This window comes from Lindgomyces ingoldianus (genome assembly GCF_010093535.1).
Source record: "Lindgomyces ingoldianus strain ATCC 200398 unplaced genomic scaffold BDR25scaffold_58, whole genome shotgun sequence".
Taxonomy (NCBI): Eukaryota; Fungi; Ascomycota; class Dothideomycetes; order Pleosporales; family Lindgomycetaceae; genus Lindgomyces; species Lindgomyces ingoldianus.
In genome coordinates, this window is record NW_022985219.1 from 44,290 (window position 1) to 58,700 (window position 14,411).

Here is a 14,411-nt window from a genome sequence, read left to right on the forward strand (position 1 = left end):
GGGTGCGGAGCGCATGGGCCACTGGGAAGGAAGCACCTGCAAGAACATCACCCAACACCTCCTCCCATCCTCCTCCGTGTTCACATTCGTTCCGCACCCCCACCAACACACTCGTTTCAGTCGTTCTCTAATCACTTGTTGTCAATGGAAGTATGAAGCTCAATCTGGCCCTCTTCCTCGCCGTGGCTGCGGCTGCGGCGGAGAGTGTCATCGACTACACCAAGCTTCCCAACTGCGCCAAACAGTGTACGGTTCTCCAACAAGCTGAGGCTGGTTGTATCCCCCCGGCGGCACCGGTTACGAACCAAGCAACCTATCAGTCTTGTCTCTGCCATTCCACCCTCCTCACTGCCTTTTACTCCTCCGGCGCTCAGTGTGTAACGACGGGCTGCTCTCCCGACGATTCCACCAAGATCTCGCAGTACTACACCTCTCTCTGCGCTGGGCCTGTAGTTCAACCACCTGGCGGGACGACGACCGCGGCGACAGCGACGGCAACGACAGCTTCTGGAACGACTAGCTCGGCCTCAAAAACTGCGACGGGTGTAGCTGCTGGAGCCCAGGGTGTGAGCAATGCGAACTCGTCAAACAACGACTGGTACGTCAATATAGACCCCAATTGCGCAGATCCCGTTTAGCGGCGCTGTCCATTCGTCCATCCTATCCTACTCCAAGCCGCTAACATGTCTGCAGGTTCCACACGCACTGGAGGTGGGTAGTCATGGTTATCGTCATCTTTTTGGCAATTGTCTTCTTCTGGGTCGGCGGAATATTCCTGCGTCGTCATTTCACTCGCAAGCATGAGGCCGCGCGCGCCAACATGGCCGCCAAGGACGCTCCCTACGTCGCACCGCACACTCCCAGTTCGAACAAGTCCACCCTTGGCAAAGGCGCCACACCCCAAGACGTCAATTTCTCGCCGATGACTATGTCTGGAGGACGCAACGGCATGGCAATGGATGGTGGAGTAGGAGGCATCGCACCACCACGCGGGCCACCAAGGACTCGAAGCCGCACCAACACGTTGCAGAGCCTGGTAATCGGCAATGGCAGTAAGACACATCTTCCACAGCCAGTCGTCTGGGGTCCACACCAACACCAAGCTTTTGCGAAGGAGAACGGCACCAACTCGCCTGGCAGCTCCGTCCCACCCTCTCCCACGGTTGCTATCAGTCCACCTCATCCCGTCTTTCGCAACCGTGAGGCCATAAACTCGGAGCCCCGCCTCGCCGGCTATCGTCCAAACCCGAATGGTGCCTCCCGCGAGCCGATGGCCGCGTACGGGTACGAGTTGCAAGGTAGACCCGGCCAAGCCAATTGGAATCCAGGTCTAGCTGGGGAGGAGATCGTTCGTCCGCACACTGCTGGTGGAGGAGCCGCTCGCCACGCCTCTGTCGGTCATGCCCTCAGCGGCATGAGGAGTGACCCGATCCTCAATCCAAGTGCCGAGCCCCAGACAGCTGAGATCTGTCAGGTAACCCCAAACAAGCTTCACAAGCGCCCCGAGTGAATGGCACGGTCAATTGGATCCGGTTTTCCTTGATGTAATTAGGTTTCTGGATAAGTCCTTTTGTTTGGCGTACATGGAACGGAATTGGTGTTAGGTTGAGAAGGCGGGATACCTGGATACGGGCGGTTTCCTTTTATTGTTGATGACATGGCCCTGAATTGGCATACCTAGCTATTGGCAGGTAAATAATGAAATGTTCTCAGATGCTCAAGTTCAAGAACTTACCGGGCTCAAAAGCATGCGATAGATTATTTGCTTAGGTTGCAGTTCAGGAAAGACGTTAAAAGAGTCTTCTTGGGTTCTCTAAGTGGGACTCGGGAATTCTGAACTTGGGTAGGAGTTTAAGGTGGTACGCGTCCTCTGACGACATTCGGCCTACGGTCATGTGACTACCTAAATGTCTCCAGCAACAGAAGTCGCCATCTTATTGGCTGTCTCCTTTGACTGACCCAAGCTTGATAAGATGCACTTCTTGCTTGTAGCCTCGGCATCCTTCAAGCAGATTCGGCGAACCATCCGCTCCAATGCCCACCATGACAAGAACATTGATCTTTCCCACCCTACTAGTCTCCATCCTAATATGACTCTCTACGGGCCAAAAGTTCTCGCTGTTTAACGCTCCTTGGCCCGCGATGCTAGCGCAAAACGCCATCGGTCGGCTCCTAAGAAGCGCCAGCCCGGCAAATCTATGGAACCAACACTGTGGGATGCAGAGGGATTCGTCGTGGCCCCCAATCATGGTATCTTCGGATGATTTAATTTCTAAGTCGGCAGGAGACTGAATGAGCGCTAATCTAATCGCAGAATACAGGATGAATTGACTGTCTCCGCTCTGCTATCATCCTCTCCCCTTCATTGCCACAGGACTGCAGACGAAAGCAATTAGGATGCCTATTCGGCCAGCGAAATGGACAGACCTATCTACGATAGCTACCCTATGTGCGACGGCCTTCTACGATGACGAACTCTTTGGGACTCTGATGCACCCTCTCCGCGATCAGTTCTTCTCTGACTATAAAGCTTCCTTCACACGACGCATTCGAGAAAACTGGTGGGACTGGAGCCATGTTTGGTGGGTCGCGACTGTCCTGGAAGCAGACCACGAGGTTGTGGCTGGAGTTGCGGAGTGGGAGTTCAAAGGGACCATGGCCGACACCGTCTGCTTGAAGCAGTGGGATCCAAGTATGTATACCCTGTAAATTCCTCCTATTCGCATCTATTAATTGAATCTACAGGAAGAGCAATCATGCCAACTGTGAAAGCCATGCACTGCTTGCACACAACAATCCGACCAAACCGTGCAGCCAATCCCGATCCCATCCTCCGCAATCCTTTTCCCTCCGCACACCCTTTCTTTGAACATCATTGGAAAGGAACAAGAGCAAATTCGGTCTACCTCGAGCTGCTTGCCGTAGATCCTAAATATCAGGGGCGGGGTTTGGCAAAGGAGCTAGTACAATGGGGATTGGATACTGCAAGGGAGAATCACGTTTGCGCGAGCGTTATTTCGAGTATTTCTGGGCATAACCTCTATCTTCGGATGGGATTCACAGAGGAAGTTGGGCGTTGCACAGAAGGTGAAGGCAACCCGTTGAAGGATTTGGGGAGCGGCTGGATACTGTTTGCGAATACTTCGGAGGAGCAACGTTCGGTCATGGGCAACGAGGCCAAAAATATAGAATTGGGAGTCTCCGTGGAATCTTTCCGTTCTGATCCGTCACAAAAACCGGGACAGAGATTCCGAGTCCGTCGCAGGCAATCATGATTGTCGCAGAATCTGGTTGCACAAATTCCACCCAACTCTTTATCAATCCAGTTCGACACTGCGGCTGTTTCTCGTCTCGTGCTTTTAGACTAAGCGCTCACCTAACATTGTGCAGCCCCACAAGCTGGGGATTGTATGTGGTCTGCCTTCAATTGAACGCACTGTGATCTGATTCGACCCGATTTGGATCTAGGGCTTGTCCTTGTGGAGACTCTTTCCGAAACCCTGTGCCGGGCACTTCAACTAACGGGAGGAACCAGCGTTTATTCTGGGAACCGGCCCATTTATTCCTGATTCCCGCTATCCAGGTCTGATAGGCCTTATTCGCTGCATTATATTACTGGCTCTGAAATACCAGTGACTCAAGGGTCACGAGATTTTCCGTTCTTCCAATATCAGGTTAGATAGGTATGGGAATCTTAGGGCATTACAGGAGTCGATGCATTGTTTGTTGCTTTTGCCGTCCCGCTCGCGAGCTCACAACAGCAGCCACAAGCTCTCAAGGCTCCTTGTTGCGGAGACTTAAGGGACCCTTTGCCAATCCCTTAAAATGGTTACAGTAAAATAGCTTCGATGGTAATACACAAGATATGTTCCTGGCGCAAAACAACCAGCGTCACGTCCCGTCTTCTCTTGCCAGTGTCCCAGGCTGAGACAGGTTTGGACTACCATTTCTATCTTCCGCTGCGAGCAAACAAGGGCTCTGCAGCTTGAAGGTCCAGAAAATGACCCCAAGCCGCTTTGTTGGTGACATGGAAGCATGAAATAGCTACAACCGAATTTAATTTGCCCATCTCCAAAGTTACTAGGCACCTGGGAACAGCATGCCGACGACACTTCCTATCAAAAGTTTGGGCATTAAGTTGAATTGACATCAAACGGTAGAACTACGCCATCAAGCACTCTCTAGCGTGTGGTCATATCCATTAAAAACCTCGAGGTTCTGGAAATCACTCCTTCCTTGAAAACCCATGTCGAAGGAGATCGAACGAGGATCGGCAAATTGATCAGGTCGTCTGTCCCTGTTCGCTTAGTTGGCTGCTCGGCGTGGGTATCGGCCCTTTTCCCCAGAAGAGGCCGATCCGCTCCCGTCAAATGTGTCTGAGTCTGCATTCCTTTTTCGTGGGCCGTGCCCCGATGCACTTTCGGCATTTAGATCACATACCGAGTTGACCCATTTCCCATCCCCTCTTGGTCGAACAACAACACATGTTGGGTTAACTGTGGTTGGCCCCATTACAGAGCGCTGCAATGCATCAAATAAAGATATCTGTATTAATGATCATAAAAATGAGCGCAAAGTACTGGGAATTCATGGCTGAGGCAAATGCCACAACAGGCGGCCTACAACTGCGGGGCGTTGACGGAGAGTCCAAGCGCATGCAACAGCTTCGGTTAGGAACTATGCTCCACCTATGTGATTGAGATATGCCTGTTCCAGCCAGTAGATTCCATCTTACGCGCATGGGGAGATACTTGAGTGATAAGCGGAACATCTTCTCTTATTGGAACGCTAGTTTATTTTGTCTTATCCTGAGAACCATTCCACTCCAACTCATCACCAACATTCTTCTTTGTTCTTTGCGCATCTCGTTAGAGTTACGACAGTATAGCGACCATGTCGAAGGTCTTTGAGACTGGGAAGGTCCTGGTGGCCGACCCTTACGAAGTCAACGACGGCATTGATGAGAATAGTGAGGTTGTTGAGAAGAAGGGGACGAAGTTTGACCAACGCGATATGTATCGTATGGGAAAGGTCCAGGAACTGCGAAGAAACTTTCGCTTTGTGACCATATTTGGGTTTACTATGGTGTTGATGGCAACCTGGGAAGCCCAGCTAGTATGAATGTGCCCTCTCCGTCTACAGGTGACTGTTCAATATCCTAATATGTCCAGAGCGCGAATACGTTCGGTCTCATCAATGGCGGAACAGCAGGTCTGATATGGGTGTACATTGGAACATTCTTTGGCTTCTTCGCTGCGATCATCTCTATGGCTGAGATGGCATCCATGTACGAACTCTTCCCTGCTCTCGCGGAGTATCGCTTCTAATTGCTCAAAAGGGCACCAACCACAGGAGGTCAATATCATTGGGTCTCCGAATTTGCGCCAAAGTCAAGCCAGAAGTTCCTCTCCTACATTGTCGGCTGGCTTTGTGTTCTTGGATGGCAGGTGGGCAATACCGCGATCGCCTTCCTGAGCTCGCAACAAATCCAAGGATTGATAATCCTCAACAACGTGGACTACATCCCACAGCGGTGGCACCTTTCTCTTATAGTGATTGGCGTCATGACTTTTTGCCAGCTTTTCAACACTTTCCTGGCCAGGAAGCTGCCTTTGGTTGAGGGCATTATTCTGATCTTGCATATCTGCGGCTTCTTTGCGATTCTCATACCCCTCTGGGTTCTGGCGAAGCCTGCCAATGCGAAAGAGGTGTTTACAACATTTACTGATGGCGGTGGCTGGGGATCCATTGGCCTATCTTGCCTAGTCGGCATGCTCTCTCCAATTTTCTCCTTCATCGGCCCAGATTCGGCTACGCATATGGCGGAAGAGCTTCGCGATGCCAGTAAGACACTCCCACGAGCCATGATTGCTACGGCAATTATCAATGGTGCTCTAGGATTCATCATGCTGGTGACATTCTGCATGATGGTTGGAAATGTGGAGGACATCCTTGCGACCCCGACTGGACAGCCCTTCATCCAGGTGTTCTATAATGTCACGGGAAGCAAAGCAGGAGCAAGTGCCATGACTGCCATCATGATCATCATGGCCACTTTTGGATGCGTCACTAATGTCGCCACCTCTTCACGGCAGGTGTGGGCTTTTGCACGAGATCAGGGTCTACCTTTCTCTGCTTGGCTTGCCTATGTAAGTTGCCCCTATCTTGCTGAACGGACATCATGAATTGATGAGAATGGGTCCTGACTAAGGTATTATAGGTCCGCCCTGGCTGGGACCTGCCCCTGAATTCCGTCATGATCTCCTACTTCATCGCCGTCCTTCTCTCACTCATCAACATCGGCTCAACCGTTGCTTTCAATATCGTCACATCCCTCGGCACTGGTGCCCTGATCTCTTCCTACATCGTTTCCATCTCCTGCGTAACCCTGAAACGTCTTCGCGGCGAGACTCTCCTCCCTTGTCGATTTTCGCTTGGAAAATGGGGGCTTCCTTTGAACATCTTCAGTGTCCTATTCCTCACACTTGCTTTCATCATGACTTTCTTCCCCTCCACACCGAATCCGGATCCAGTTACTATGAATTGGAATATTCTTGTGTTTGGAACGGTTGTAGTGTTTTCGGTAGTTTATTTCTTGCTTCGAGGACGGCATCGGTATGTTGGGCCTGTAGAATATATCAAGAAAGCTTCCTAGAGGTGTGCTCAAAAGGAGTCAGTCTTCAAGAGATTGGGGTGGTATGTAGCGCCTGGTATAGAAATTCCTGTGAAGACCGGTAGATTTCTTTATTCGTGTCGTCTAGTCCTAGCTTGCTGTTGTCCGGAGAAAGTTTACTGCGGTAGTGACTAGTGAAGTCTTAGCGGCAATGAGATGTTATTTCCCTTTGCTCTCTGTCGCCTTCTCTCCTGCAGCAGTGTTACATCGCCTGCTATCTGTTCAGCTAGAGCACAACTCCCTACCACCCAACAATCACAACTTACAATTACATGACCATTTCTTCTCGATAACCGTCCAAGGACTTGCAGAGGAGCAACGCCGAGCAACAAAAATGGCAAAGCCGACTCCCGAGTTCGTTCCTCCCACTTGGGACGGAGCCATAGAACGAATCCTAGGCCCTTCTCGAGTCGGCGACTAAAGACTACAGACTTCCGAGAGCACCTAGGTTGGCCCTAGCTGGCCTAGGCCTCATGCTCCTGCTGGAGCTGGAACTAGACGGCGAGAGAACTGCCCGGTCAAAGGCATTCCTCGCCGCCCACTAATCCTGTCAGGAGTGGGAGGGGGTGGGGAGTAAGAAGATTGGGAGTTTTGGTGACCAATAGGATGGTTAGACATGAGGGAAACCGGTAAGACCGGGCCTACTGTCACGGCATAGCAATCATGGCCTTCCTTAACGTGTATTACCTTCTCCGGATGCCTTGGAGGGGGGCGGTGCTGAGAAGAACCAACTTCTGATCCGGCAGAAGGATCTCTGCTCCCGCCTCAAAGACGACCGGGTCCATTGCAAGTAGCAATCTGAGATGTCTTGAAAGTGCGCTTCGAGCTCATCAACACACCCACTCTACTCTTCCGTGTTAGCGCCGGAACCGCTACCTGCCACAATTCGCGGCACGAGGGTTTCACCAGATTCTACGTTCAGCCAGGACCGGGCAATCACGACATTCTTTAGTGTTAATTACCTTCTACGAATGCCTTGCACTAAAACACTTCGCTGTAAGATTAATTACTTTTTCTACTTTGGCGGATCCCGTAGCATGACAGTATTGCAGTCGATGCCATCTGCGCCATACTGCGTCATATCAAAAAGTCGTTCCTTCACTGGATAAAACCCCAGTTTTACATACAGTACCTTTCCTATTTCCGATGCCTCGAGATATGAAGGCAATTGTGCCTGATCGGCCTTTTCGATCCCCCATTTCACTAACATTGCGCCAGCTCCTCGGCGATGATGCTCTGGATCTGTGACAAGCATATGAAGAACTAGCATAATGAGCGCAATCTACCTTTCATGACAGACACCAGATGTTATTCACTTGTACTCACAATAGAACGGTTTCGTTCCCATAAACTCCTTCCGGCTATCACATAAATGCTGCCGGAACGCCACAGCGGCAGGCGTTGCCTCACCGCCCCTGCCCGGTGTAGGCAATTGCGTCTGAATCTCCTCTTCTGTCCTCTCAGTCTCATTAATTCTCCACTTTGCCGCTGAGATCATTTTCCCATTCTGGTCCGTATCAATGACTTTGAGGTAATGCACATCTGGTTCACTCTTGAAGCATTTGACATGCCTATCCACGGATTCTTGGAATTTCTCAGGCGTCATAGGGTCAGGGAATAACATGTGCGCGATTCCGGAGTCGAATGCGGCTAATTGGATGCGCGTGACGTCCGAGAAGTCACATTCGGTTATCGGATGGAGTTCGAGTGGCATCTTGGGGATATTGGAACGCTGTGCCAGGTTGTGGAACTTCTGAATGGCACTAGATATGTTTTTTGCATTTATGAAGGCTGAATGGAATTGGAGAAGGCCGCCATGATCTGAATCCAGGTCGAAATGGCCTATGCTTACAACGCATAGAGCATGAGTCATGAATTCTCAATGTGAGGATTCAGCCCTTTTTCGACATTTCTGGAAGGCATACGCCCTTCGAGAGACCTTGGGATGTAAAGGTAGGGTTGCATTGCAGCGAAGCGTGCATTTGTTGGAAGGAAAGTCCAGTTCTTGTGGAGTCGGTACTCCGAAAGTCGGAATGCCGGATGCTAGTTCCGCAATGTGAAAGTTCACGCCTGTACACTTTGACGGCAAATTCTTGGACGATGAAAATCAAAAGGAAGGAATAGAAGAGATTATTGCAAGTGCATGTCGGTGCTTCAACAAATCATTGCCTTCTCATCTAAGTAGTTGGAGTGTGCCTAAGTCACGTTACCAATCCTCATTCTCCAGCCTCATACCCGAACCAGAAATTGAAGACGTGCTATTCTAGCCATTTCTCGTGATGGATCAGCGCATTGCAGCGAGTGGAGTTATGTACCTGGAGAATAATCCCACTGGAGTCTTGTCAAACGCTTGTCTTCTATGCCGCCACCCCTCTCCGCTTTTCGTCCACCTTTGCGCCACATCGATCGACAGACTAAACCTCGTCACCACCGCACCGATTTCCTCAATGGTCAATTGGAGACCCCTACTTTGAACTCTGTGCAAGGACCTAGCCTGAGCTATGAAACGGAACATGATCCAGGTCAAAGATGCCGAGGTTGTCTCAAGCTTGGTGAAACACGATTGAGATCTCCCGATTCGAGGCTGCAAAAGAGCTAATTCGACCTTTGGGCAGATATGCCACAGGAAGGATGAATTAGCTTCAATATACCAGACAGTCCGGACAACTTCCATTCGGCTCCACGGAATTCTCACAACAACATAATTCGAAGACTTTTGAAAATAGAAGGATATATTCTCCAAAACATATCCCGTTCCACTGCCAAGCTGTTGGCTCTGCCTACCGTGCCATCTCCAGGAAGGAAACGTCCCCAACCTCAGCCTTCGCATTGGAAGACCATGTAACAGTCCAGGTCTCTTCGGTGAGTCCCCAATGACAAATTAGCTACGAGCCCAAGGCCCTGGGTATGGTTTCTCACATCACGGCTGGCTAGTTGCAAGCTTCCCGATGCTGTGATTTCATTCTCTAACGCGGTGCATGGAAGTCCTGGAAACCCACTGTCACCTGTAGCCTATGAAAATAGTGTCTGACATCGAGGAGCCGAGGAAGTTATATATTTAGACCGGGTTGGCCGCGGAAAGGAAGTTAAATCGTGGAGTCCTCACACCCCGTCAATCGATGCGTTCTTTCGGCATGCCATCTGGAGCCGTTTGGGAGCCGCTGAGGTTGTTGGAAAGAAGAAACCAGTAACGATGCCGAGCTTCATGCTATTAACGCCGGAGAAAGCTTGTCTCGACTAGTGTGATTAGCTGGATATAAGAAGTAGGATATGCTCAGCCTGACCTGTTCAATCTTCACCAGGCTCTCAACCCACTTCCTGATCTACGCCACAAAGCCTTAAATATCGCGGGCTATAATTCTTGATCTCTTTTCTGCGTCTCCATATAGCGTAGTTTCCTCCTTCAACTTAATCATGAAGACTAACGCCTTGATTTCCATTATTATTCCTCTTACCGCTGCTCTCCCCCAGAAGCTTCCCCTCGCTGACATCGAACTACGCTCCCTCAGCTCTTTCGAGCGTTTCGAGTCCGTATCTGCTGCCTTCGGTCCGAACGGTTTGAAACCTCGAGCCCTCGGCGACTCAACTCAAAATGATCTGAAGAACGGCGAATGCAAAGCGATGACCGTGATCTTTGCCCGCGGCACGACCGAAGCTGGGAACATGGGCACACTCGCGGGACCACCATTTGTGCAGGCTATCGGTCAAATGATGGGCGAAAACAACGTCGCGGTGCAGGGTGTCGATTACCCAGCTGACATTCCGGGATTCTTGGCCGGAGGCGACGCGGGAGGGAGTAAGATGATGGCTCAGTTGGTCGGACAAGCTAAGCAAGCTTGCCCGACGACGAAGCTAGTCATGGCTGGGTATAGGTAGGATTTCTTATTCTTCTAGCTTACTTAGATTCGTCGCTGATTATAGTGATGCAGTCAAGGAGGCCAGCTAGTGCACAACGCCGCAACCATGCTCTCTGCGGACGACGCTAAGTTCGTCTCCTCGGCCGTCATCTTCGGTGACCCAGATAACGGCAAACCAGTTGGCAACGTCCCTGCTGCAAAAACCAAAGTCATTTGCCACACTGGCGACAACATTTGCCAAGGAGGAGACCTTGTCCTGCAGCCGCATTTGACATACTCTCAAAATGCTGGCGAGGCCGCTGCCTTTGTTGTGCAGAATGCTAAGTAAGCGTGTGAGTCCTGTTCATGTGCATTTTGCAGCTCTGCATGGCGCTGGCGCTGCCTTTCTATGTCACGATTGAATGTGAAGTCGTTTTTTGGCGTTCAGTATATGCATAGCACCTAGGATTGTAATATTGAATTTAAGCCATGTCATCCCAGAAAAGAAAAGAAATTGTCTTACCCTACCATTGGATCATATTCTCGACATTGCTGGTGCGATAAATTCCAATTAAGTCATCACCATACCAGCCAAATTCTTGCATTTACCTAAAGATCATGCCATTCCCTTCACGCATTCCCCAATTTTCACATCCCTCTTGTCGTAGAACCACGACTCAGGCCCCCTTCCACCTCCGGTAGGCAATATTGAAAACTGTTGAATGATGCACTACGACCATGGTTCACCAATCCGCCGGATCCCCAATTCAACCTTGGACACACACGGGTACACACGAGAGGCAGTTTTCACTAGAGCTTCTGAGGAGTGATCGACACGTCATGGAAATTGTGCGAGGAGTATGCGATCTAGGTGGGAGGGAGTTTGGGTCTGGTTCCTTGGGAATGAGATGGGGTAGAAACGTTTTTGAGGGAGGGGAGGAGGTGGAGACACGTTCTTCGGGGTTCGGTGGCTGGGGAATTTAGATCCGATTCACGTGGAAATATTGGATGGCAAGTGGTGGCTACTAGAGTTCGATGTATAGTGTGATGAGGGTATTTGCAGTTGAGAGCATGTGATGGCATGTAGAGGTTGAGTGGGGGATATTGGCGGGAGCTTGTCACTCTGAGCGCAAAAAAAGGAACCAAAAACCAAAAAAAAACACCCCACGGTTGGAAGCCGTCAAAACTTGCTAGATATCTCAAATCCGAGATGTGAGTACTTTTGAGAACAATAAGGATAACGCTACGCTTGCGGTTTATAAAGTTCCGGGTATCAAATCATGTCGCGAAGTTGGGGTATCTTAGGGAGTCATCCCACAAACCGTTGAAGGCAACAAAAAGAACCAGATAAAAGGGAGACGCTCACGATTGCTGCAAAGCAAGTGAAGCATCAAATCTGCCTGTTTTCGTGAGCCACAAACCATGAGCTGAAGGTCGGACAATGCTCATATCCAAGCACATCACCTACTTCGATATAGAACGACACGCCAGTCTCAGCCAGCTCACAGTCACCACTAAGTCTCCTCTGATAGGTCATCTCAGCCTCCCATTCCCCGGAACATCTTGGAGTTGGTCCTCATTGGATCGCTGTACAGACCGTTAGCACCAACGGAGCCCGCCTGCCTCTTCCCATCCAATAGCTCTCTTTGCTCAATGCGTTCAACCAACGTTGGCATGTTTTGGCCGTCGTAGCTTTGCAGTCTCATGACCGGCCCTTGTCGCTGATCTAATTTCCCAAAAATATCTGGCGCTACGCTCTCTAGCCGCTTCTGTCGAGCCTCGGAAAATTGATCCCGTGCTCTGCAAGGCGTAGCCTTGAAAGCCACATATTCCCCCTGGGCAAGAGCTCGCTGGTCGACAGCAAAGTTAGTAGCAGAGCGGTTTGGGCCAGTGAACGCGCTCACCGTGGGAGTCTTATTCCCGCTGGGCCAGTGAGCTCGCCGGGAGCTCGACGATGTCGTGGACATGGGTGGAAGAGGAGCATCCTCGGGGACGTACTGGAGGGCCCTGATTGATGAATTTACCGACCTAGCCTTTGATGAAGCGAGAGAGGGCGTCGGGAGGTTGGGTTGCTGCATAAATTGCCTCATTGAACCCATGCTAGTGCTGGAGGAACTTGGGAACATTTGGTCGAGGGAAGGCCGACGCATGTCAGTGGTAGATTGGCAGGAAATGCTACGAGAAGGGAATCGAGAAGGCACAGAAGAGGGTAGTGGAATCTGATCTGGTGGAGGAAAGTACCCTGAGAGATTGAAACCGGCCGAATAGAGGGTGCATGGGTCCATGGCTGTGGAGAATATTCGCGGGTCCATTGCGGGGTGATGAGGACATTGTGCAGGATAGCCATTCGGGGGGCATTCGAGACTGTAGTAACTAGAAGGCTGTGGGGACTGCCACCCTTGTGATCCAAATCCAGCTGCAGTGTACACGACTGAAGGTGATGAATACAGACTACCTCGTGGGCCATGCCCAGCTGCGCAGTGAACGCTTGGAGGTGCTGGAGATATGCAGCTTTGAGAGCCATATCTAGATATAGTGTCACGGCTGGAAACAGATGGGGCGGGAAGATAGGCAGTGCTGATGCTACCATTGGAGAGTTGTTGCTGATATGGCATGTTCCTTGCTTGCTGAGCTGCTGATGGCGAGTGCTTATGCTCAGTTGGTAAGACGTGCCGCATGAGTTTTGGAGTAACAACACGTGATGGGTGCATTGATGAGGTTGATGGTTGAGACCTTATCGAGGGCGCTAAATGTCGAGGTCGCAATGTAGAACGTGAACTGGAGTGCACCAGGCTAGCTGGGCGGACTGGAGGAGTGGGAGGGTCCGTAGAATTGGACCAGCCACTGCCACCACCAGAACCCGATCCAGTGCCACCGGAGGAAAGCTGGCCGATGCTATTGAGTCTAAACCCTTGCATCGAAGTAGATACTGACGCCGAATGGAGGTTTGGTTGTGACGACCTCGGATACGCACCAGGAACACGGAAATTGTGGGTGAAGGAAGTGAAACGTGCTGATTTTGCGCTCCTCAACGATCTCGCGGTGGAAACGGGCCGATCGTCCGGATTAGAAGAGTTGAAATCAGTGGTATTAGTTGGGACCATGCCCCGAGTGCGGCCCTCGTAGAGCCTTCTGAGAGCACTGCCATCGACCTGCGTCTGCTCCCACTCCTTCCTCACCTTGTCTCTCTGCTCTTCCTTCCTCTTCAGCTCCGCCACTCGTGTCGCGATAGCCATGCCAATCCTTTCACGGCACTCCGGAGGCGGAAAGCTCTCAGTCGCTTGTCTTGGAGCCAGACGAACGTGACCTTGATCCAGAGGACAGAGCTTTTCCAGCGCTTTTCTGTCCAGTGCCAGGAAGTCGGCGCCAGTGCCCTTCCACTGTGCGACAGTCTCAAGTACCCATTGCGGCCAGAACTTGGCCACTTTGTATTCCTGTACAGTCAGGAGTTGATAAAGAAAAACCTGAACCTCGTGGTAGTCGGCGGTTTTATCGGGAAGCGTTTCCGGAGGGGTTTTATGGAGGCCTCTTACTACCTGTTTTAAGTTGTCAGGGAGGTCGAATGCTCCCGGAGATCCTGTCCCAGGAAGAGATAACGTCGTGGAGCTGCCGTTCACACTCTTTGAGGATTTGAAGACGTTAAACATGGTGAAGATGGATTGTGGGTCGGAACTGGAAAATATCGAAAACAAGCTAGGGATGAGAAGACGAGATAGTAAACAAGTGACTCGAAACCCGGAGGCGCTGCGCGTATATTCAATTAAGAAGTAAGAGAACAGTGGGAGATGAGGCTGGGGTTGCTTTCCGCATGTATATACTGTTGAGAAAGACGGACATACACGTGGTGATCATGCTACCTTGCTGCACACCATTCTGTGCGAGACACTCTTTCATCTAGCGTT

General features: G+C 50.8%; 7 protein-coding genes across 7 annotated transcripts; 5 read left to right on the forward strand and 2 right to left on the reverse strand.

Moving 5' to 3' along the window:
• The first annotated feature begins 64 nt into the window (after positions 1–64).
• BDR25DRAFT_307706 (uncharacterized protein) lies at positions 65–1,728 on the forward strand. Its single transcript, XM_033690889.1, has 2 exons — positions 65–598; positions 694–1,728. Exons 1-2 carry the CDS (start codon positions 153–155, stop codon positions 1,508–1,510), a joined length of 1,263 nt encoding a protein of 420 aa, XP_033540362.1. The 5' UTR covers positions 65–152; the 3' UTR covers positions 1,511–1,728.
• Positions 1,729–2,015: 287 nt separating this feature from the next.
• Positions 2,016–3,321, forward strand: BDR25DRAFT_347167 (uncharacterized protein). Its single transcript, XM_033694241.1, has 2 exons — positions 2,016–2,692; positions 2,746–3,321. The coding sequence occupies exons 1-2, from the start codon at positions 2,398–2,400 to the stop codon at positions 3,273–3,275; spliced, it is 825 nt and encodes a 274-aa protein (XP_033540363.1). The 5' UTR covers positions 2,016–2,397; the 3' UTR covers positions 3,276–3,321.
• Positions 3,322–4,848: 1,527 nt separating this feature from the next.
• BDR25DRAFT_337797 (amino acid transporter) lies at positions 4,849–6,682 on the forward strand. Its single transcript, XM_033693223.1, has 4 exons — positions 4,849–5,115; positions 5,172–5,287; positions 5,339–6,149; positions 6,221–6,682. Exons 1-4 carry the CDS (start codon positions 4,894–4,896, stop codon positions 6,653–6,655), a joined length of 1,584 nt encoding a protein of 527 aa, XP_033540364.1. The 5' UTR covers positions 4,849–4,893; the 3' UTR covers positions 6,656–6,682.
• Positions 6,683–7,688: 1,006 nt separating this feature from the next.
• Positions 7,689–8,477, reverse strand: BDR25DRAFT_347169 (uncharacterized protein; the record flags this gene model as incomplete). The annotated part of the gene is made up of 2 exons (XM_033694242.1): positions 8,000–8,477; positions 7,689–7,915 (listed from the first exon to the last, which is right to left on the reverse strand). The coding sequence occupies exons 1-2, from the start codon at positions 8,385–8,387 to the stop codon at positions 7,689–7,691; spliced, it is 615 nt and encodes a 204-aa protein (XP_033540365.1). The 5' UTR covers positions 8,388–8,477.
• Positions 8,478–8,952: 475 nt separating this feature from the next.
• On the forward strand, positions 8,953–10,015 carry BDR25DRAFT_362692 (uncharacterized protein; the record flags this gene model as incomplete). The annotated part of the gene is made up of 8 exons (XM_033696613.1): positions 8,953–9,057; positions 9,087–9,225; positions 9,257–9,330; positions 9,386–9,535; positions 9,559–9,626; positions 9,659–9,698; positions 9,756–9,913; positions 9,952–10,015. 8 exons carry the CDS (start codon positions 8,953–8,955, stop codon positions 10,013–10,015), a joined length of 798 nt encoding a protein of 265 aa, XP_033540366.1.
• Positions 10,016–10,243: 228 nt separating this feature from the next.
• On the forward strand, positions 10,244–10,843 carry BDR25DRAFT_185682 (cutinase precursor; the record flags this gene model as incomplete). The annotated part of the gene is made up of 2 exons (XM_033684246.1): positions 10,244–10,545; positions 10,603–10,843. Coding segments are annotated over 2 exons (543 nt in total), but the record flags the coding sequence as incomplete, so codon positions are not given.
• Positions 10,844–12,047: 1,204 nt separating this feature from the next.
• On the reverse strand, positions 12,048–14,156 carry BDR25DRAFT_319900 (uncharacterized protein; the record flags this gene model as incomplete). The annotated part of the gene is made up of 1 exon (XM_033691859.1): positions 12,048–14,156. One exon carries the CDS (start codon positions 14,154–14,156, stop codon positions 12,048–12,050), a length of 2,109 nt encoding a protein of 702 aa, XP_033540368.1.
• Positions 14,157–14,411: the final 255 nt, after the last annotated feature.

Excerpts from the sequence above, each read along its gene's own strand:
- BDR25DRAFT_347167 (XM_033694241.1), top strand. The coding sequence starts at position 2,398 with ATGCCTATTCGGCCAGCGAAATGGACAGACCTATCTACGATAGCTACC. Across the intron at positions 2,693-2,745 it reads CTTGAAGCAGTGGGATCCAA|GAAGAGCAATCATGCCAACT; the intron begins GTATGTATACCC and ends TTGAATCTACAG.
- BDR25DRAFT_307706 (XM_033690889.1), top strand. The coding sequence starts at position 153 with ATGAAGCTCAATCTGGCCCTCTTCCTCGCCGTGGCTGCGGCTGCGGCG. Across the intron at positions 599-693 it reads AACTCGTCAAACAACGACTG|GTTCCACACGCACTGGAGGT; the intron begins GTACGTCAATAT and ends ACATGTCTGCAG.
- BDR25DRAFT_337797 (XM_033693223.1), top strand. The coding sequence starts at position 4,894 with ATGTCGAAGGTCTTTGAGACTGGGAAGGTCCTGGTGGCCGACCCTTAC. Across the intron at positions 5,116-5,171 it reads CAACCTGGGAAGCCCAGCTA|AGCGCGAATACGTTCGGTCT; the intron begins GTATGAATGTGC and ends TAATATGTCCAG. Across the intron at positions 6,150-6,220 it reads TCTCTGCTTGGCTTGCCTAT|GTCCGCCCTGGCTGGGACCT; the intron begins GTAAGTTGCCCC and ends AAGGTATTATAG.